Here is a 21,786-nt window from a genome sequence, read left to right as displayed (position 1 = left end):
TGTGTTGCTTGCCTCCACATCTTACTTTGTGACTGCATGCTGTTCTGAAAATGGGAATTTTGCTGACAGCATGAAGCAATTCGGGGACAAATGGTATGGTGTCCCTTATACAGGGAGGCTGTAAAATAGTAATTTTTATTGCAAACCTGCTACAGCATGATTACGAATGCTTGTCAACTGGCACAGCACCTCTATAAACAGCCTCATACATCTTTTTATGCCGCGAGTGCAGCGACAAGAACATCATTTAAAAATAGAAGTGCTCAATGTTACAATTCCGTTTCAGAAACCTAGTTTTTACCGTGTCTTCGCAACTTTTTTTTTTTCGAAAACGTCTTTTTGGGTTAATGATCCGATTCACATAAAGGGTATACAATAAAAGGAGCATGATCGAAAATAAATATAGGAAAACCGCACCACTGTTTAGTACTGGCAATGTCAACACAATACTCCAGAACACAGTAACAGATTGGGAATAAGTGCACTAAAAGGCTGACATTATCAAAGGTATAAAAAAAACCATTCGTACACATTCTTTACAGCCGTATGCGGATACCTGCTTGAGTTTCGCGTGAATTAAAAGCTGTTAACCAGTCGTTTACAACGTTACCTTCAGAGAGCTTATTTTACAAATCGACGAGAACATTACAAGCACGCATTCGCAAACACGCCAGTAGCCGCAAGACGCGAAGTTTGCTTGCAGAGGCTGCTGGCGTTTTATCACTGATACGTGACAGGCAACTTTATAAATCTACATAAAAATTACTGCTTACACTTCGCTCCGATTATACAGATAAACAATCGCAGCAGTAAGCTGTTTACATTGCTTGCTTTTGTACTTCGAAAGGACGCGAACGAGCACTATGAAGGCAACCTGAACACCCACTGCATATTCCATCGGCTGTCAAGCTGCGTTTTTAGCGCAAACACAACCTCAGGGCCCAGTTTTCATGTAAAAGACGTTTCAAGCGAATTCACCGGGCGCATACAAGTATGTTTGCAGCAGCTCTGCACATAGCACTTGACGCAAGACGAAGTCCAAAAGCGACACGTAGAGCATCGGAACCATCGCCGCACATTTTATACGTTCCGTCGCTTACCGCGCAGTACGTTCATTTCCGTCGATATCCTGATGTCACTTGTGGCATCCACTTGAAGAAAAACACAAAAATAATCCAGTTTCGCGAAACGGGACTCGAAATCTAGGGGGGAAATCTGTCAGTTAAGTAAACGCTATATACTCAATGCACGCTGGCACCGCTACCATAGAATAAAGAACCAACTACCGCTACAGCGCGTCGGCGGTCTGGAAGGAACATGGCCGCCGTCACCCAATGTTGCCGGCATGCCACGTACCTTTGCGGTACTCGATTCTAACCCTGCACAGCTGTTCCCAGCCGATCTGTGCAGCGCGCAACGCTGGAAGGTGGGGTCGGGCGCGCTTCTTACCTCACCGTGCATTCAAGAACAAGTCGCCTAATTGTAGAGGACGCGTAAATGGTTCATCTAGGCTTCTTATAAATGCATGCAGTGTAACCGTATTAGTACATCGAGCTTCTTTAAATTCACTGGGGAACATGGAGATGCATGCGCCGGGAGAACAGCTCTGCGCCATCAAACGCATATGCATTAAAATAAATATTTATTGCTCGTATGCACCTATACCCCTATCACACGGCACATGTAATGTCATTCGCAGTAAATGACATTCATACCGAATACCATTGGGGTCTTGCGTTCCCAGTCTACACGGGTAAACGAAATGGCATTCGCAATTGATGCATGGCAATGTTTTTCGGCAGGCTGCTATGATAACGAGACCTTAGAAATCGTGCTTATTGTTTACATATTTTCACGGTATTGTTAGCAATACAATGGTGTAAACATTGGATGCTTATTTGAAAATATATTACACTTCGTTTTACCTTTTCGATTTTGTAATTTTTTTGCCAAGCCCCTTTCGTCGAGATTACACAAGTCGCGCGTGAATGAGTTTGGGAAACTCATTCAATGGGCGAATGCCATTAGCTGCGAATGTCATTCACTATGCCCGTGTAGAATCAACAAAAATGGCATTAACACTTAATCTCATTCGCTACGAATGACATTACAAGTACCGTGTGACAAGGGTATTATAATGGTTGCCCTACTTTCAGGCGAAAACCCTTGCGGACAAATGTGTCTTATTCACAATTACAATCTAAAGTGTTTTTTTTTTTTTTTTTTTTTTTTTTGGGCGGCTTGTGTACATAGGCCGAAGGCTTGTCGTTTTTGTCAGTCAGTTGGTTTGAGTGATTTACAAGGAGTATTCTCAGAAACTTCTCGGCAATTAGATTTGCGGATCGTCTCGCATGGCTGTCGTCAACACCTTCAGGGCAGCTCAAGATGGGAGCGCGTTGTAAATTGGGCTGGACTGCTCTTCCTGCGTGGCAAGTGTTCGGAGGTTTTATCGAAAAAAAAAAAAACACTATCTTGTCCAAAAGCGCTAGAAACTCAGGCTAGAAACTCATTGCTTGGAAACTGGTGAAAAGAAACACCGGGTGTTTTTCCGGAACGGGACTTGCAATACGGAACGCAGCAATACACCGTCACACAGCAGTTATATACCGATGTGCAATGAACGGCGTCGAGGCTTGGCTGTGGCTGCGCGTACTAAAGGCTGTACGACCGTCTTCAGGAGCCCACAAATTACTGCATACTGAACAGCACTGACAGAGCACCGAATAAATGCGCGGGAAAACGATCGTGCGAGCGCTAAGGCAAGCGCATGCACGCGGAGCAGGGAAGCAAGGGTCAGGGTCGCAGCGCCCCTACCGCCGACGGGTGACGAAACGTGATGAGAAACTCCCATTGTTTCCCCGACGGGTGAGAAGGCCGTAAGAAGCGAGCGCGCGCGCCAGTCGAGCCCGGCCGTGGTGTGACAAAGGTAATTCAATGGCGCGTTACAGGTCCCCGAGCCCACAGGGGTATGTGCCATTGAGCTCGGACGCTTTCTTCGCAATCACCAGGATCGGCCCACTTTTCAGCGTGACGTTGGGTTTCCATTGGCGTCGATCGCCGTTGGGTTTCCAACGGCGATTGACACCAACAGAGCTCGCCGGTCTCCGTTCCGCTGCCGTTTCCGTCCGTTCCGTTTGTCAAGTTCTGCCGTGAAATAGGCAAGATGGCAGCCCCCAGCAGCAACGTGTCCCCGCTGCAGGCGAGCGCTCCGATTCAAAAACGCTTTGTGTGGGCAGCGTTGCAAACTCTTGCAAATAGTTAAAAAAATCACACTGTACAGCATGTAGTGCAGAAAATAATTAGAGAAACAAAATTTTTATGAGTTGACGAGGTAAATATTTTAAGAGTCACGTGATAAATCGCCCAACCGGAAGTGAGCCGACTGAACATGGAAAGTGCCGTGTGAGCGCAGCCACCACCGTTCCATTCCCACGGCCATTACGGTGTTCAACTGCCGTTTGCATTAACAGTGGGCTTCTTCGATTTTCGGAGTTCTGGCAGCCCGCTGGCAGCCAGACGGCAGCCAGCTAGTTCCGGTTGTGATAGGAAGTCACGTGAGCTGGGATCCCAAGACAACCCGGAGCATAGCCTCCTATATACTTTCCCCGGAGCTGCCCGAAGTTTGCAAAATCGAACGCCGGGACAGCGCTGGCCGCGGGATAAATGTAAACAAGCTACCAACATGGCAGCGACCGGCGTGGGCGGCGCGCGCGCGGCGTAGTCGGCCCATCTCTGCGTTGCCACCGTGAAAATATACAGCTGTATTCGGGAAAACAATCACCTTTGCGAGATTTCACCCGACTGGGCATCTCACTTTGCACAGCGTAACAAACGGCCTGCGACGCGTCCGATGCCAAGACGCAAAATCGCACGTAAATAATCGCGCAAAAAGCGAACGCTCGAGGATGCCTCGAGGAGGTCGGCCACTGACGACATTTGAAGTCATTTGACAAGACACGAAAAAGCGGGTAGGTCATTACGCGTAAAATTTCGTGCCGATCGACATGCTTGAATTCGATTTCAGAAAGTTTGTTTCGGTTGACAGCGCTCCTTTCAACTCTGCTCCTGTGCTGAAGGAGCTGGGGGCTGCGGCTGGCGCATGAAAATGCACGCCACCTGTGACCATCAAAAAGCTTTATCATGAGAGCAATAATTAACCTAATATACTACTCATCTCGGTGCATTCCTTTAACATCAATTGACGGCAGTTTCGAGCTGCCACCCAAGCATACGACGGATAGACGGAGCGAACGTGGGCTAGCTGCGACGCCTTCGCTATATAACTGCAGAAAAAATATATCGCCGCATTTACGCGAGCGATGTGAAAAGGGATACCACTAGAGAAAGATGAACCGAAAAGGCACCGCGATGTGTGGGAATTGAGCGTCTACAACTTCGCGAACAACTTGCGCGGAACACGATCAAAATGCCATGCAAGCATAATCGACAGCGCCCACGGTGACAGCGCCGCGCGCGCTGTTTACGGCGGGGAAGAAGAATTCACGGCATACACAAACACACACCAAAGAAAGCTTGAAATGGTTCGCCGCCGCTCGTATGGCACCGCCTCGCAAGGCGGAACGGTGCGTTAGGACCCTAGTAAGATAACGCTAGAAGCAACGCAATCAGCGATCCACGCACCGCGCCGACGAGTACGGGAGACGAAGTCCGAAACCACAACAACACTCGCTCGACGCAAGCCAGGAGCGAGGTGAAAGTCCTCAAGCGCCCTCGCTGCCATGCGCGCTGCAATCCGTCGAGTCCCCACAAAGATGGCGGCGAGCGCTCATCGCCTCTTTTTGTCGTCTGCTAGCCAGAGAACTTCCAGAGAGCAGCCAGAACAAAATCGTCCTGGCAGGTTCTGGCCGTTCTTTCTTTCTTTCTAGCGCAAAGACGCAGCGAACAAGCTATTACTATGGGAGTAGGTATAGCCTGGTCACACGTGCATTTTCACGTGTATAGCCGTCCTTGACTTGTGAAACGCACTTCGCCCCGACGAGGACGACGCCATCTACGCTTAACGGAAATTAACAATTAATGGTGTCTTCTCCGATCGCACTGGTCGTCTCAATGATGCGTTTTCGAAGACTGGTCCATTCAGTGGCGCGATGAGAGACCGTTGCTCGAAACGCCCACTGTACCTGTCGTACTTAAGGTATTTACTGAGCTTACTTTACTTTTGACTTAATTTCTTCACAAGCACACGCGATGGGGGGGGGGGGGGGGGGGGGGGGGGCGGTCCCATGTCTTTGATATACATGTATAGAGTCTGCTTAAACTACCAATATTTATTATCGGTCACGTGACCTAGAGGAAAGCAGAAGCTTGCCCCCCCCCCCCCCGGTCAGGCCATTGAACCCCCCCCCCCCCCCCGAAAAAAATGTCTGGCTACGCCCCTGTAGTCCATCATTTATTGTGAGGATATATTCGTGTGCGCCCATTCACTTATTGACACGTTGGCGATAGAGTAGGCGTAAGTTTCCATGCCAGTTGAGGTAGATGTGTGTAGATACTGTGCGCAAAACGTACTGACGGCGCTACTCCTTTTTATTGTTTAACGAGCGGTACTCTTGCCGACGTTCCGGGGCTGAAGCCCTTCCTTTCAAAGTTAACGATACAACGCTGGTGGATAAGCAAATTATTGTATCCTCGAGGAAGACCGTATATTTCGAAGTGCCGGTAACACGTGCGGACAGTTGTAGCTGCGGTCCGTGAACTTGGCCACACAGATTCATTCCATTCCTTAATATTCCAATCACTATTCTTGCAGCCAACTACTGCACAAGTCTTCAATCCACATGACTCAATCCAGCATGATTGGAGCAGTGCGTTAGTGAAAACTCAGTAGCACTTCCAACAGCTGATCGCGCAGAAGCAAGGTAGAATTGGTAATGGTTTCGTATTCGTGCGCTGTCACTGAGGCCATAAGTGTGGTGCTCCGCTGAATGCACCATCTCATTTCTTTGGAACAAACTGCTCCACGAAAAGGGTCAATAAACATGTAATCCATTTCAGGCCGCGTAAGATATACTGTCCATCATTTGTTCAAACATTGCAGGCGCACACTGCATAGTCCAAAGGACATCACGTACGCTAAATTGGCATAAACTGTCTGGAGTAATGAATGCTGTTTCAGGGCAATCAATTGCTGGCATCGATACTGTCAGTAGCCCGAGCGCAAATCTAACGAGAATAATTCAGCGTCTTGCAAGCTGTCCAGAGCGTTGTTAATGCATGGTAGAGGGTATATGACTGTGTTATCTTATTAAGACGGCGATAAACAACGCAGAACCAGATGGAAGCATCTATTTTTGTGACGAGGACCACAGGTGATGGCCACGGACTATTGGAAAGTCGAATGACACTGCGCTGAAGCATGTCGTCGACGTGTTCGCTAATTACCTGACGCTCTTTGGCCGAGACACGTACAGTACGGGTGCTGCTACAATGGCATGTTGGAGCTAGTATCGACGTGGTGACTGACAGTCGATGTGCGACCCGGAGAAGGCTGGCTGAACGGCATCGAAAGAACGAAACTGGGCAAGCAGGTGAAGAAGCTGTGAGGGTTGCTCGAATCAGCAATGAAAAGAATGAATAGGTCAGTTGATGGCTGGGCATAAGCAGAAAGTGCGCAAAATTCAGTGAGTTCTGAGTGGGACGAAGCACACGATGCATATCACCAAGGGGCTGAACACGGCCAAGCGCTTCACCGCAGAGAGCCTTCAGTGTTGTAGGAAGCAGATTGCAGACAACTATAGAGCTGAAGCCGGTTGAAATATCAAGTGTGGCGAAAGGGAGGGGAATATCTTTGCGACTCATGAAGAGTTCGGAAGGAGTGAAGAGGACAGAGCGTTCGAAGACAGTGCCACAGAAAACGGGAATGGCAGACGAGTATGGTGGTACTGTGATGTCTTCCCGAAGAACCAGCTTAATGGGAATTTTAGAGAAGTGGCAGCGATGAGGCACACATCACACACAGGCGATAGTTCGACTTGGGCATGCACACAGTTGATGACAGCATTATTTCACAAGAGAAAGTCCCAGCCAAGTATAACGTCGTGAGAGCAGGACGGGAGAACTACAAGCTCGACAATGTAGAGAACGCCCTGAATAACAACTCTTGCTGTACATGCTGCTGAAGGATGGACAGGCTGGGCACTTGCTGTGCAAAGAGAAAACCCAGAAAGTGGCATCGTAATGTGACACGGATGCTCCAGTATCAATTACCGCAACGGTAGGGACGCCGTCTACTGTAAGGTCAAACATTCGAAGGCAACAATGGAGGACTTGTATATCGATGGCAGCACGCAGTTCCTGCCTCCTTAACTGTGGCGCTGAGTTTTCCTCTTGCGTGGGTGAAAGGCGCCGATGTATGGGAATCGAGTGGCGATGCGAACATCGTTAACGATGTGCTTGTCTGCTGACTAGAATAAGTGCTGAGGAAAGTTTGCACGTTGGCATAACAAGGTGTCTGCACAAAGCCAGCAGACAGCAGCGTGCGGCGGTGGCAGAGTCCTGCGACAATACCGGGAACACCGCAGGCAAGACATATGGGACCGTTGCCTTGCGCACGCCAAGGATTTACAAAGCGAGAGCAAGTCTATTAATGGGATAAGGAGTGGGTGGCAGCAGCCGTGGATGTATCACGAGTGATTGGCGAGGAGGCTTCGTGGCGACGGCTGCATAAGTGAGTGTAGCAATGACAGGGTACTACTGATGCGGCATTGGTAGGACCTCAGCAACTTGCCCTTCAATAACCCGCCGGAGCGTCGGGGCGAGCTGCGTAGGATGCGGTTGCGGCAGTGGCTGCTGTTTGGGCAGCTCAGCGAGGGGTAGTAGAGAAAGCTGACATGCAACGTCCTCCCGCATGAATGCTTGCATTTGTGTGAGCAGGGGGTGAGTGATCAGAGAGGACGGCCATGGCAGAGGGGGCGTTGCCATCCATTGAGGGGCACCTGGTCAAATCTCGCTGCCTCAACTCGTCGTAGCCTTGCACAAGTTTACAAGCTCTGCTAAGGTACGTGGACTCTCGGCAATCAACATTTGAAAAATGTCATCAGCGATGCCCTTCAATATGTGTTTCAACTTGTCATTTCCGGGAATAGAAGCACCAACACGTTTGCACATGTCTAGAACCTCTACAATATAAATGGTGATTGTTTCACCTGGTTGTGGCACTCGCTCTCCCAACCGCTGCTCGGTGCACAACTTGTGGATGGTGGGGTGACCGCAAACTTCAGCGAAACTGCTCTTGAACGCTGACCAGAACTGAAAGTCGGCTTCGTGATTTATACAGGGTGTTTCATTTTAGCTGCACCAAATCTTTAAAAATAGCCTGCGGCAGATAGCACAATTATAATCCTTGATCTGAACTACACGATAAGGTGGCCATTACTTGCACGAGAAATCAAAACGCCTAATTGAGTAATTAGCATAATTACGCTAATTAACTTTTTCATTTATGATTTTACGGCACATCTTTCAATCTACAAATTATAGCCGCTGAGTTCGCAAGGCGTATCCACTTGGAACCAATTCTCAGGACCTAACCAGTTCCGAGATAATAGTTTTCAAAGTGTCCGACGAAATGCATGGGCGTGCCAGTTAACTTTGTGCTTCAATGCATAAAACAGCGTTTTCCTCAAAAAGTTAACTGGAACGCCCATACATTTCGTCGGACACGTTAAAAATTAATATCTCGAAACTGGTTCAGTCCTGAGAATTCGTTCCAAGCGGATACGCCTTGCGAACTCAGCGGCTATAATTCGTAGATTGAAAGATGTGCCGTAAAATCATTAATTAAAAAGTTAACTAGCGTAATTATGCTAATTACTCAATCAGGCGTTTTGATTTCTCGTGGAATTAATGGCCGCCTCATCGAGTAGTTTAGATCAAGGATTATAATTGTGCTATCTGCCACAGGCAATTTTTAAAAATTTGGTGCAGCTAAAATGAAACACCCTGTATACAACAGGTGAGCCATGCCTCAAGGTAAAAAGTTACATTATTTCACTTGGCGGTATCATCCAATCGATTGTGTAAGCTCTCACGCTCGTATTAAGACAGCCACTCGTTGATTCCATGCTCATCCGTACAGTACCGCTAAATATTGTGTGATCTTTGTAGAGGAGAGCGCCAGAGCAGGCCGCACACAGTGTCGGTGATATCTGCCAGATAGAGTTGGGTATGACTGGTGGCAGAGTCCGAGACCGGAGTTCCAGGGTAGAGATGTTCTTGAAGACCCCACACCTCCACCAATTGTAACGGGGTATATTCAACAGTTCAGCAGGTAGCGTCATGTGTAAGCAGGAAGTCAAGCAATGTAGAGCAGGAAAAGCTGGAAGCCTGTGTGGCTCACACTGCAGGCATCGAATCGGCGATTTGCCTGCCCTTGTCCGTGCGCTCTTCATTGCGATATATATACCACATGACCGGATTCCCACACTTACACTTTTTTCAACTTTGACACTCCTAATACACAATAAAAGGAAACATGAACACTGGAACATGCAGTTTGTTGTGAGCATTGCAACGCTTCCTACCTGCAAGTTCCCCAAGGCTATGCTTGAGTGTTAGATAAGCTGCTGCTGATAAATATTTTCATATGGTAGAGGACGAGACAATGCTCAGACCCCATGATCTGCATTCGCATTTCTTTTCATTCCCCCTGCGCACTATGCCCATGCAACCACACTGTGCTTGTACAGCTATGTAATGAACACATGAAAATTCATGTCCACACATCGAAATAGTCTCTCATATCACCATCATAAATGAATGCAGACACTCTCAAAGCAGCTGCCATGTTAAAATGCATTTAATGACAGCACTACAAAGACCAATTGCAACTCGAGACTCAGAAGCAAACCATAAATATAGTACCAACAAAAGTAATAACAACATCACCATTGTAAATAAACACCAGCAATTCCATTAATGAACAATACTAGGCACTATTAACACCATAACAAAGTCACACTGATAAGCAAGCATCCATGATTTCATGTCAGAAGGTTTCAAATAAGCGCATGACACCCCTAAACTAAAGAAGCTACTATAGCATTTAAAATCAGCAGGGAAAATCACACACACCGCAGTGCTGGCTTATAGAACTGCATTCTCACAGAAGAGGCTCTGGTGATACCACTGCGTATACTGTGTCTCCAACCTTAACCCTGCCATCTTTGATGTGATAGGTGCTGATACCAAACAGGGGCTGATGCTCATACTTTTTAATGCCTTTAGGTGACTTGTCCACTCTGTACCTGCAAGATAAAGAGACAGTCACAGCAAGTGCACTCCAGCAACAACATCACTTGAGTATGGACAGCACAACGTGCTTACTTCCGCAATGTGACCAAGGGCTCCTTGTCAGTCCTGACGCCGGCATCTTGATCAACAGTTGTAACAAGGCACCTGTTGTGCAAAGTCATCATTTGAGACTGGAAAAAGAGTGTCTAAGCAAAGCAATGAGCTCAAATTGGCACTGTCTCAGGCCTATATCTATCCAACAAAAATGCAAAGATATAATATGACAAAAATCGCTGAATTTCACAACTGTTGCAGTGCTATTGTCACCATGCGATAGCTCCACAAAAAGAGCATGCGCAGAATATAAAATTCTTTGAACTACATGGTCTAAATAGGCGTCCAGTTTTTTTGCATGTGAACGTTTCCATTGCGAAGATATGCTATAGTTCCCACTGCGCCACGCTCTGAAAAAATGTTTGCATCCTTTGAGATGTATCTCGTCCTCAAACAATATTGGTCATCTGTCTTGCATGCGTTTTCTTTCTTGAAAACCCAGCTCTCACTACTTTCCTGTCAAGAATGCCATTTCACACTGATAACGCACATGCCATTCATGGCCTGGAACTACCATGTGCACAGAGTTAAAGAAAGGAAAGGCATGCAAGATAGATGGTGATTAATGTCTGGGGACAAGATAAGCCCCAAAGGGCACAAACCTTTCTTGGAGCACAGGTTGAGGCCAAGTACACTAAAAACTCATTAATTCAAACATCACAAGGATGCTTAAAACGTTTAAAACGTTTAAGCGGTCATTGCCTCCTTTTATTTATTTTTGTTCATTTTCTGGTTTACAGACAGTGTCGTCAGCTTTTGGAGGGCATGATGTGGCAAAAAATATATTTGTTGTACTCTTTGAAAGTGGTGCGATTAGCCGACGTGGCTCAGTCACTATGGCATCACACTGTTGAGCACATAGTAGTGGGTCGGATACCTGGCTGCTGCAGTCACATTTTGATGATGACGGAATGCCAAAATACTTGTGTACCATGACTTGAGTGCACATTAAGAAACCCCAGGTGATCAAAATTAATCCGAAGCCCTCTACTACAGCGTCCCTCATAACCCATTGTGCAGTTTTGAGATGATAAACTCTGTAGTTGTTTTTTTCCCTCACACTTCCTAGCTTCTACCGGCCGCTGGCACTATAAGCGAAAAACCAGCCATGCCAGTGGTAAAACCAGCCAGGGGGCAAACCTAGCAGCAAACACAATGTGTGGCATGCATTGTCTGCAGAGCAGAATGCCCAGGCAGCAGCATCAAATACATCAAGTACGCACACAATTACAGGCAAGTGCAATGGCCTGTTCCCTTCTTTTAGACCCTCCTAGCCCGGCACAGGTGGCATATTCACCTAAATAAAGTTTTCAAAGTCAATGCATCAGCAAATAGGCTAAGTACAGTGTACACATGAGCTGGCGATGTGATAGCTTTGGAGATCAGAAAACTGAAAAACCGAGCCAGCTGGGAGGCTGAATTTTTATGTGCAGGGCCGAAAAGTGTCCCAAGTGCAATATCCTTTTGACGTTCCTGGTAAGATACCTGAACTTTTCAAGTAAATTTAGAAATAGTGCCAGTTACGACTGCACAGCAAACGTCCAGTGAGCCTCCCTGTGAGGACGTCCACTTGGGGACATTTAGTGTAGACCTGCCAAACATCTCAACTCGGCTTCAGACATACCGATCTTAACCAGACGCCCTTCGAACATAGCATGCCATCTAAAGTGGTCACATACACTGCAAGCAACTGGAAGAGGCACTGAACGAAATGCTTGGTGAAGTATTTATCTGTAGCTGCTGTCAAATGTAATTGTGAAGCACACTGACGAAAGGCCTCACGTCTCTGTCGTAGCCTTGTCCTACTACTCCTCAGTATTAACAGTCACATCATATCGTTGGCAGGCTTCTTTCATTTGTTACAGTTAGCACTCCATTAGCAACTTTTGTTTGGCAGCGTAGCGGTGACACTGTGCTCCAGCACGACGTGATTTCCTCACTTTGTTCCCGACATGAGGGTTTGCTTGAGTGCCATTCACCCAAAACTTAAATACATACTGCTGCGTCTGTAGTGCAGCAAAGACGACGACGTAACAAGACATATCGGCACTTGTGAAAAACATATAGAGTGTCTAGCGTGTGGTATTAAAAGCCATCCATTCTTGTTACTGCTTCTTCTGGCAAGTGCGTTTAGTTTGTCTCTCGAGTTTCTGACATTGAGACAATACTTTGTCTTACCAACTCAGTGCAGTGCAGCGGAAGCTATTATTATTATTATTATTATTATTATTATTATTATTATTATTATTATTATTATTTGATTTGTAACCATATACACAGGAAAGAGAAAGCAAGGCTGGCAACTGCCACCAGAAGGGGCACAACGCCTGCCTACCCTTCAGAAAGGAGGAGACAAACATAGAAATGAAAGATACGAAGGAGGGGAGGAAATAAAGAGCGAGATGACAAATCTCAAAGAATAAAGTACATCAAAGCTACGGCTGGTGCCTGCCAAATCAGTAATGAGGGCGATGAGAAACAAACAATGGAAAAGCTCCGCTTTGGGTTATAGCTTTTCTCCTTGGCTGACACGACCCAGAAATTTCACTGCACTGTTTATGCTCAGGAAGGCACCTGAGGAGGAATGTTGTTTTGTTGTGGCACTCCTGCCACAGATCCACAGATGAAGCGACGTCATGGCCACATAATTAGAGGAGGCTTGTGCAGGGATTTTCCACCAGTGACATCAAAGTATGTGCCGACCTATTCCGCCTTAGTGCCCTCAATATGGTACGTGATACACATTGCGGTATTGAACGAGAAGAAAGGGAACCGAGGGGCCCAATTATTATTAATCATATCATAAGAAGCCAACAAACAATGACACCAAATAGTGTCATTTTGGTGTCATTGTTTGTTGGTTTCTTATGATATGATTAATAATAATCCGGCCCCTCGGTTTCCTTTTTTCTCGCTCATTACATAACGAGGGCTCGAATCCGGCAACATTGATGCCTTCAGGTAGCATATGTGGGTTTATTGACCAGTTGCCATCACCCAAGAAGATCAAGTGCTCGTGACGCCTGTGGCAGAAAGGATGTTCCACATCCGCTGCCATGGTTTGCAAGTGGTGGTGCTGGCTAACACTCCCAGGGTTCGTTCTAGCTGTAAAACATAAATACCCCAGAAAGTGGATAGGAAAACGGCTCCGCGGTAGCTCAATGGTAAGAGCATCGCACGCGTAATGCGAAGACGTGGGATTGTTCCTCACCTGCGGACAGTAGTTGTTTTTTCATCCATTTTCATTAATTTATCATGTCGTTAATTCAATTAGTACAAGTAATTTCCCCTATGTTGTCCTTGGTGCCATTGTTTGTTGGCTTCTTATGACACTGCGGTATTTGTGTTCCAGAATTTACAGAATCCCTAAACACAAAAGCCTCAGTAAATGCCAAACTAGCAGCACACTAGTCGAAGAGTCTGGTAGCATGCAGAGAGAAAAGGGGGCTGGTGCCCATTTCCTGTTATTGTGTATAATCCCAAAGAATGTTTCATGTATGAAAGAAGTGAAAACAACCTTAGAAGTAATTTCTTTGGATAAAATATTATAGGTTTGAGGAACAGTTAGGTATATTTAAGTTACCGAAACAATGGAACTTTTGATATCTGGTGCTATATACAGGATGCACCAGCGAACACTTTCAAAAATTTTTAAAGGTTGCCTGTGGCAGACAGCACAATTCTAGTACATGGCCGGTCTACTCGAACAAGCGGACATTACTCACACAAAAAATTTAAATGCATAATCAACTAATTACCAAAAATTCACTAATTAAGTTTCTAACTAATCACCTTATGGCCCATATTGAAATTTACAAATTCTAGCCGTAGAGTTCGCAAGGCGGATCCAATTGGAACGAATTCTCAGGATGACACCAGTTTCGAGACATTAATTCCCAAACTTTGTGAAAAAATGCATTGGCGTTCCAGTTACTTTCTTAACAAAACGTCGTTTTATGCATTGAAGCACAAAAGTAACTGGAACACCAATGCATTTCACCGCAGAGTTTGGGAATTAATATCTCGAAACTAGTGCCATCCTTAGAATTTGTTCCAAGTGTATCTGCCTTGTAACTCCACGGCTAGAATTTGTAAATTGCAATATGTGCCATAAGGTAATAAGTTTTAGAAATCTTATTTAGTGAATTTTTGTTAATTAACTGATTATGCATTTCAATTTTTTGTGCAAGTAATGTCCGCCTCTTCGAGTAGACCAGCTCATGAACTAGAATTGTGCTATCTGCCACAGGCAATCTTTAAAAATTTTTGAGTGTTCGCTGAAACACCCGGTATATATGAGCCCTGAAATCTGCACAAATAAATGTATTACCTTGTGGTGCGATGTGATAAGGCCATTTCTGCATCACCAATCCTCATGCGGCCCCAATGGTCCTACAGATAGCAGACACAGCCTTAGCACCATTTCAGACAATAATTATTCAAGTTAAATCTGCTTACCTCTGCATAAGCTTCACATTCATCAATAAAGAGGGCAGGTCGAAAATTTTTCCGCCCAATGTTGCTGCCTGGAGGAAGCCTCGACAATAAGTCATCAAGTGAACCTTTGGACAGCACATGAAATGCCGATTCATCATGACAGACCAACTGAAACAAAAATGTGAATGTTAGATGCATAGTCTACTGCACGTGGCCTTTAATATGTGCCATTCAGTCCCGTCTTTAACTTCTTCATAAGGGAGAGCTTTAAGTGAGCTGTGTAAACCAAGCAATGTCTACATGGCTTCTTTGTGTATGCATCTAAAGCAGTGAGAGAAAATACTTAATGTGAAATCCAGAGCTGTTAAGTATTTCTGTGACAATCGCTCTCTGGAGCTGAGCGCAGTCCTAAGGACCTTATTGAGCACATCTACATTGCAATAAGCGCTAAAATATTTTTCAATAAAGTAGCCACATAAGAACAAGACTCGTGAAAAATTTCACTCCATACAGTATCTCACCAACTCCACACAGTGTGGCGAAAGGTACTGGCCATGTCAGTGGATCAGGACTATGAACTACAGTGATGTCTTGTCCATTATCAATGACTAATTCTCTCATATGGAAATGCTAATTGAAAGAAAAAATCACGGCTTGATAAGTGGCACACAATGGATAAACCCTTCATTTTTAATGCGAAGCATTATTAGGATTGATTTCCAGGTTTTCTTCGTAGGTCTAGCCGGGTAGCCTCAGTTGCAGCCTCAATAATAATAAAGAAGCTATGTGACCGATGACTGGCTTTGAACTTGGGTCCTGGTACGCAGCAGCCCAAATCTCTAAGCATAAGGCCACAGACACTCCCCCCCCCCCCCCCAAACATAGCTTGACATAATAACAACCGTACCAGTTCTTCTCTTGTGCAAGCTTGTGTTCCGAGATGATTGGCACTTGTGTTGCATCACATAACGACAAATACAAAGGTGATGAGAGCACGCCAGTTTCTCTCATCCCTCTCCTGTGGTAATTGGTGCTTTCAGGCGTTTTATGTGGCATTGCACAGCTTTCAGGATCAGCCCAATTTGGCCCAGGCACAACACCCAGCAGATGTAGCGTCTACTTCAGTGGCATGTTGTGCCTGTTTCCTTGTTCTCTCTATGGTGATAAACCATGCTTTGTACTCCCAAGTGGTGTTAGGTATTCCCTAAATTACAGCACCAGTGCTCCCACAAAACCAGTTGTAGGCAGGTGTTTGCAAACGACATCAAGTATTCTCTCTCACACACAGCAGGTAATGCATTTAGTTCTGCGCTGCACGCATGTGTCAGGTGTTTCCTCATTCTCATTGTGCTGATGTGTTGAGATGGAGTCACGTGTTCTACTAGACATGGCACTGGCGAGGTTCACATCACAGTCATGCGGTATAAGACCGGGTACTAGAGGGTATGCATCAGTCTGCTTCTGATGGCCTCTTTGCGAGTTCAAATAGCGGAAGTGAGCACAAACCAAAAAGTTAAAAGATTTCATCACTAATTTGTTCGACACATATCCACATTAACATGATTCCCGCAATGTGTGGGATCTGCATAATTTTTCTTCCTTGAATAAGGCAGCTGAACCTAATTCCTGGTTGGCTGACAAGACCAGCAGCTTTTGCTGCACTGAAGATTTGGCGAGACGGAATAACAAGATTTCAAATGTATCTACCCCTTTTTAGAAGGGTTGCTGAATTCTTACATAACCTGCGGGAGATCAAAAAAAAGGGGACCCTAATGGGCAAAGAACCACAAATCAGGGTTGAAAGTGTTAATTCATGCATAAACAGAATGTCTCACCATTTCAAGAACAACCAGCAGTGCTAAGTTTAGTCTTACATCTTGTTGGAATAGAGCTAATGTATATGCTTTGCCCCATTAATTTTTTTTCCCTCACAAGCCATTTTTTCCCTTTCTTTTCTTTGTAAATAAGTCTTTAACAGTCTTAGCTGAATGTGAACGTTTTTTCTTCATTTATTAAGATATGCTATATTTGGTCAATCTCTATTTTCTCTCTCCAACTTCTGACAAGACAAATTTGCACTTATTTTTCCCAATTGCAATTGTAACTCTTAGCCAGACAGCTCTTGATACAACTCAGTTTTTCTTAACCTTTCTATTTAAGTGAAGCTGTCTTTGCCCACCCTCCAGGATTTGGCGTCTGCTGTTGAGTCAGTCGTTATCTCGACGGATATATTTGTGGATATATATGCGAAGGTTATATCAGTGCCAAATGCAAGTACCAGCAAACAGGCTTATGTAACCCACAGAGCGTCTTTGTCTCCCTTTCTTGTGTCTGTGTTTTTTATTGCGCTAAGTTACTTCTTCAGTTATATAACCCTTGTATACAGAACAACAAAGTAGTGCAAGTAAGTGCACCTCTATTCTGCATAACATAAAAATAAATTCCTACATAAAACCTGAATATATAATGTCGGCTCATGGGTATCTCAAAAGCACACCAACCTGTTCATGGAAAAGTGCCTTATATTTAATAAATTGTTTGATTTACTTAGTTTTTTGGTTCTTTTTAAGCCATTCGGTATATGCCGCTTGGTGTGTGCAAATTCTCGACCAATTCTCCAGAGTGGGCATGTAACACTGTGACACAAGATTTTAAACAAAGCATCATTCAAATTGCATTAGAATTAAGTTGTGATGTTTGTGATGGATAAACATAAACCATTGCATGAGTTTACAGGTTTCATAGGATGAAAGCAAACAAAATTGTAAGCATCGCTGTTAGTAGTAAAGCATCTAATTATCCACTTCACTAAAGCTTCACTTCACATAGATTTCACCATTGGACCTGCATAACTTTTTATTATTTAATTTTTTCATTGCTCGTTTTTCAAGTGGCCAAAGCAAATCTCTTCTCGTTTCCTGTTTTCTGGGAAAACTATGCCCACAGGATTGACAACACCTGCTTACCGTGAAGCTTCTTTAACGTTTTTGTTACCGCTACTTCTTTGAAGAACCTGCAGCACAACCCCTACCTCACTCCCTCGTCCCCTCCCTGTCACAACTTAACTCCCACACTTTGAGCAATTTAACTGCCCTCACCCTACTCTATGCACCTACTTATTCACTGTGATTCCTTGTTGAAACAATGGCTCCAGGCTCAGGCTTGCCTTGTTCACGTACCTACTCTTATTGTTTAAGCTGGTGTGTTACAAAAATTTGAAGCCAGCAACTCAGTAGGCTACACACTACTTAGCTATCATTTATACACCGTGTGTCACAGCTAACATTAGCCATGCTGTTCCACAAAAAAAAAAAAAAAATGTGTGCCTTCTTTTTTGTTTTTGACTAACATTAGCTGGTACACCCTATATAATTTTAGTGATGTTGCAGCACAGTGGCACTTGGAAGAACAAATATTGCTTATTATGTTTGATAGTACGGAAATTTCCAGTCATGTTAATTGCAACAAGCACTCCCATGCAAGCTTGGATGCATCACCATGCACTGCCTAAGCATGTCAGTGAAGGCAGCTGAAAGCAACTGAAAGCAAGCAGTCCCATATTCTTGTAGCATTGTCATAACAAAAAGAACATGCATATAAATAAAATGTATCATACTGATATTGGGCAATTCCTTCCTCGGTCAAGTGCTTCTTGGTCAAGAATTATTCTCACAAGGCGAATATCATCTTTCTGGAGGTACTCCCCCAACCACTTTGATGCTTCTTCAGACACCTCCACAGCATTGTAGCTGAATTTCCGCATTCTGTGTAGAGAATATTACAGCACCATGTTGGCCTTTGCAAAGTGACAACGGTCAGAAACTTCAATTTAATAGAATGTACAAAATGCAAAGATGCATGACATTTTTTTGCTTCTTCCACAAAGTATCATTTTGAGACAAGGTTCATGAAAAATATGCTGCCTAGATTTTTTTCGTGTGTGTGTGTGTACGTGCCTGTTCCTTTATGGTATCATCATCTTCACAACCTCTCTTTCCCATTCATTGCCCTCACCCATACTTGGAGAAGCAGGCCGGAGGCATTGCTTGCCTGACATACTTCTCTGCCCTTTAATTGCTGTCCGCCTATCTGTTCGTCGCACGCACATGCATATGTGTCTGTGCACACGTGCATGCACGTGCATGCACGTGTGTGTTGGAGTGAAGGAGGAACAGTGCTGCATATTGCACATGAGGACATGTCATGCTGTGTAGATGATAAACACAACTGTGAATGAATGATAATGCAAACGTACATGTCTTGCTACATTCTAGAACTCATGCAAGTGAGGTGAAAGCACAACTGACAAAGCAGGTCATCAGCCTGCACAACAAACAGAGTAACATGTTTAAAAACATGTTTTTACAATTATCTAGGCAATTTTTGAAACACCGCTAGTCCTACTGTGCTGCTGGTGTGAAGCTCATTGCACTCTGCTGAGGAAGAGAATGCATGAGCCGAAGTGGCTGGTGTACAAACAATGTTGAGAGTATCAGTGGCAATCCACTGATCCAATCCTGGTTGTATGCTAGGAAGTTTACATGCAAAATGTATTTAAGCAAACATTCATAGAAACTTGAAAGCGAGATTACTGAGGTTTCAGACATGGCCAGACACTTATGCACAATTGTCTTGTCAATCGCATAGATGAAAAAGGAATTGATGCTTTTAAGTGGAGAATCTCATTTGTGTTTGTACAGAGTGCTACTAGTTGTAATCATGGTTAGTTGCCTTGCAACCATGGCACATGTGACTGTCATGTCCACGCTTTTGTCAATCAGATGCCTCTTATGAAGATCATGTGACCCAAAATAAAGGCTCATGAAAATCAGTACTCATGTCTGTTTAATTCCCATGTCCATATGTAAACTGCACAGTACAGAAATAGGAAGACCATGAAAACTTGCGAGTGGCTGCTCTCAAAGGTTTGTGTTCTCTTAGCATGGCAAGCACTGTCAACAGTGATCAACTCATGGTCAATTTCAACATTCCAAATGCTGAAAGCTTTTGGTCAATTCAGAAAAGAGGTGTACCGTTTCAATAATGTTACATTCACTGAGTTTCTTACCTTACACCTGTTGTAAAATCGCAGTAGTCGTTCACATCCATTCATCCTTGAAATAGGTCACCACAGTCGATACACAATGACTCAAGCATAAGACTCAAAGTTGATATGAACAAGAACTTGTGACCACATTTACATTTTGACAGTAATTAAAGATCTTAACGACATGCAGAAACTGTTCAAGAAACAGCACGAAGAAGTTCGAGCATGAAATAGGTTTCTTCTTAGCTAGCTAACTTCCTTTCAGGTACACAATACTTGATTCACAATCATAGCCTAGGAAAGAAAATGGTGCACTAAAGATCAACACAAAAGAGGTAAGAGTCATGTATGGGCTCGTCCACTCTAAGGGTAAACACGCAAGTGCGTGGCTTAGCTCTGCGGTCCGTCAACGCAGCCAAGGTGGCCACGCATTAAAAACCTGTGCAGGTGCAGTGATGCCTAGCGGTATAGCTTCATGTCATCTGATACACTGTTCAAGTGCACCAGGCTTGTATTCTGGTAACCTGAATTCTTGGCTCACACGAGCATATAGTTGCATAAGCGAAGCCAGACGTTGCATGTAGACTGCGGGTAGATTCTCCACCATAAGTCAGATGAACTGCACTGACACGAGCACACTTATCCTTTGAGAAAAGGTATATTTGGCTTCTTTTGTAACTGCTGGGGATAATGATAAAAGTGAAACTGGTTTTACCTGTCAGAAATATTTACTGGCATCGATGCAGTTCATTGAGCTGAAGGTGGTGAAACTGGCTGCCTTTTGTATGTGGTACACAAACGCAAGGCAGGCTTCCTGACGGTGGTGATATATTACTGAAAGCGAACTCCTGTTCACAACATCACAGCACAGGCTTGGTGTACCCGCATAGCAGACGACACGAAGCCCCGTCTCAGCAGACTAACTGCACCTGCACAGTTTTGCTTCAAAGCGTGACTACACCAGCTACACTGGCTGGCTATCTGCAGAGCGCGGCCACACCTCACGTGTTCACCCTAAAAGCGGACGAGCCAGTACATAGGCAAGTGCATGTTTCTCAAAGCTGCACTCTCCCAAAGATAGAAGTGCAAAAAAAAAGAAAAAAAAAGAGAGAGAAAGAAAGAACACTCAACTCCTCTTCACACAAAGTAATAAAAATATAAACAATAAACGTTAACAAGTGTTGTTCTTAGGTGACCATGAAACCATGAACAGCAGAATGCACAACATTCTGCTTTGATACTGCTTATCTAATGTCATTAGACAGATTCAGCACCCACTCTTAAAGCACATAATGCTACAGCAAATCTTTTTTTTTTTTTACTTTTGTATGTACTAGACTGCAATCATTCACCAGGGCCGCATTTCTTAGAAGCATGTGTGCAAAAATAGCAAAGAGGAAGAATACTCCTAAATTTGAGCCCACCAAACTATTCAAACACCTGGAGGTCTTGTTGAAGGATGACATACAGACACATGAAGGAAGAAATATAAAGCAATAGGAGTGGCTGCAATGCTGGCAGGTGACAGTGTAGGTGCTTAAGGGCAGAAAAAGAAAGTGTTATACAAGTGAGCCATACACCTTATCTGACTAATATTCATTAAGGAGAAAACTAGTTTTAATAAATCATGTTAAGGACACCAAACTACAAAGGGGACAATGAGAGGTGCCACAGAAAAAGGCTGCAGTTCTTTAAAGGAATTCCACATTAATTTAATAAAGTAGCAAAGTGCTCTGTTCACAGACCCTACGCATTTCCTTCTTGGGTGACTCAATATAAAGGGAAAATTCCGGGTCCCAAGTATTTAACTATAAATGAGGCTGCCTTGAACCTAAACATTGCAGCAAAACGCAGTACACAATGGTATGGTGGAGGGAAAACTTTTGTACGTAAGCAGCCTTGTCTAGAGCGCAGGAACAGTGGCTTCCGGGGATCTC

At 44.5% G+C, this 21,786-nt stretch overlaps 1 protein-coding gene across 3 annotated transcripts in view; it reads right to left on the bottom strand.

Annotated features, from left to right (window-relative positions):
- Positions 1-9,799: 9,799 nt before the first annotated feature.
- LOC119437032 (mitochondrial amidoxime-reducing component 1-like) overlaps positions 9,800-21,786 on the bottom strand; it is a 35,517-nt gene continuing 23,530 nt past the window's right edge. For all 3 annotated transcript variants that reach the window (XM_049660237.1, XM_037704096.2, XM_037704097.2), the window contains exons 4-8: positions 18,419-18,566; positions 14,824-14,970; positions 14,696-14,757; positions 10,345-10,416; positions 9,800-10,265 (exon numbers count right to left, since the gene is read on the bottom strand). In XM_049660237.1, coding sequence (XP_049516194.1) covers positions 10,121-10,265; positions 10,345-10,416; positions 14,696-14,757; positions 14,824-14,970; positions 18,419-18,566 — 574 coding nt within the window. In that variant the 3' untranslated portion in view covers positions 9,800-10,120. The remainder of the gene's footprint in view (positions 10,266-10,344; positions 10,417-14,695; positions 14,758-14,823; positions 14,971-18,418; positions 18,567-21,786) is intronic.

Source organism: Dermacentor silvarum, chromosome 1 (assembly GCF_013339745.2).
Source record: "Dermacentor silvarum isolate Dsil-2018 chromosome 1, BIME_Dsil_1.4, whole genome shotgun sequence".
In the NCBI taxonomy this organism is placed as follows: domain Eukaryota; kingdom Metazoa; phylum Arthropoda; class Arachnida; order Ixodida; family Ixodidae; genus Dermacentor; species Dermacentor silvarum.
The sequence above is the reverse complement of the archived record's forward strand: the minus strand, read 5'-3'. Positions and strand labels throughout refer to the sequence as shown.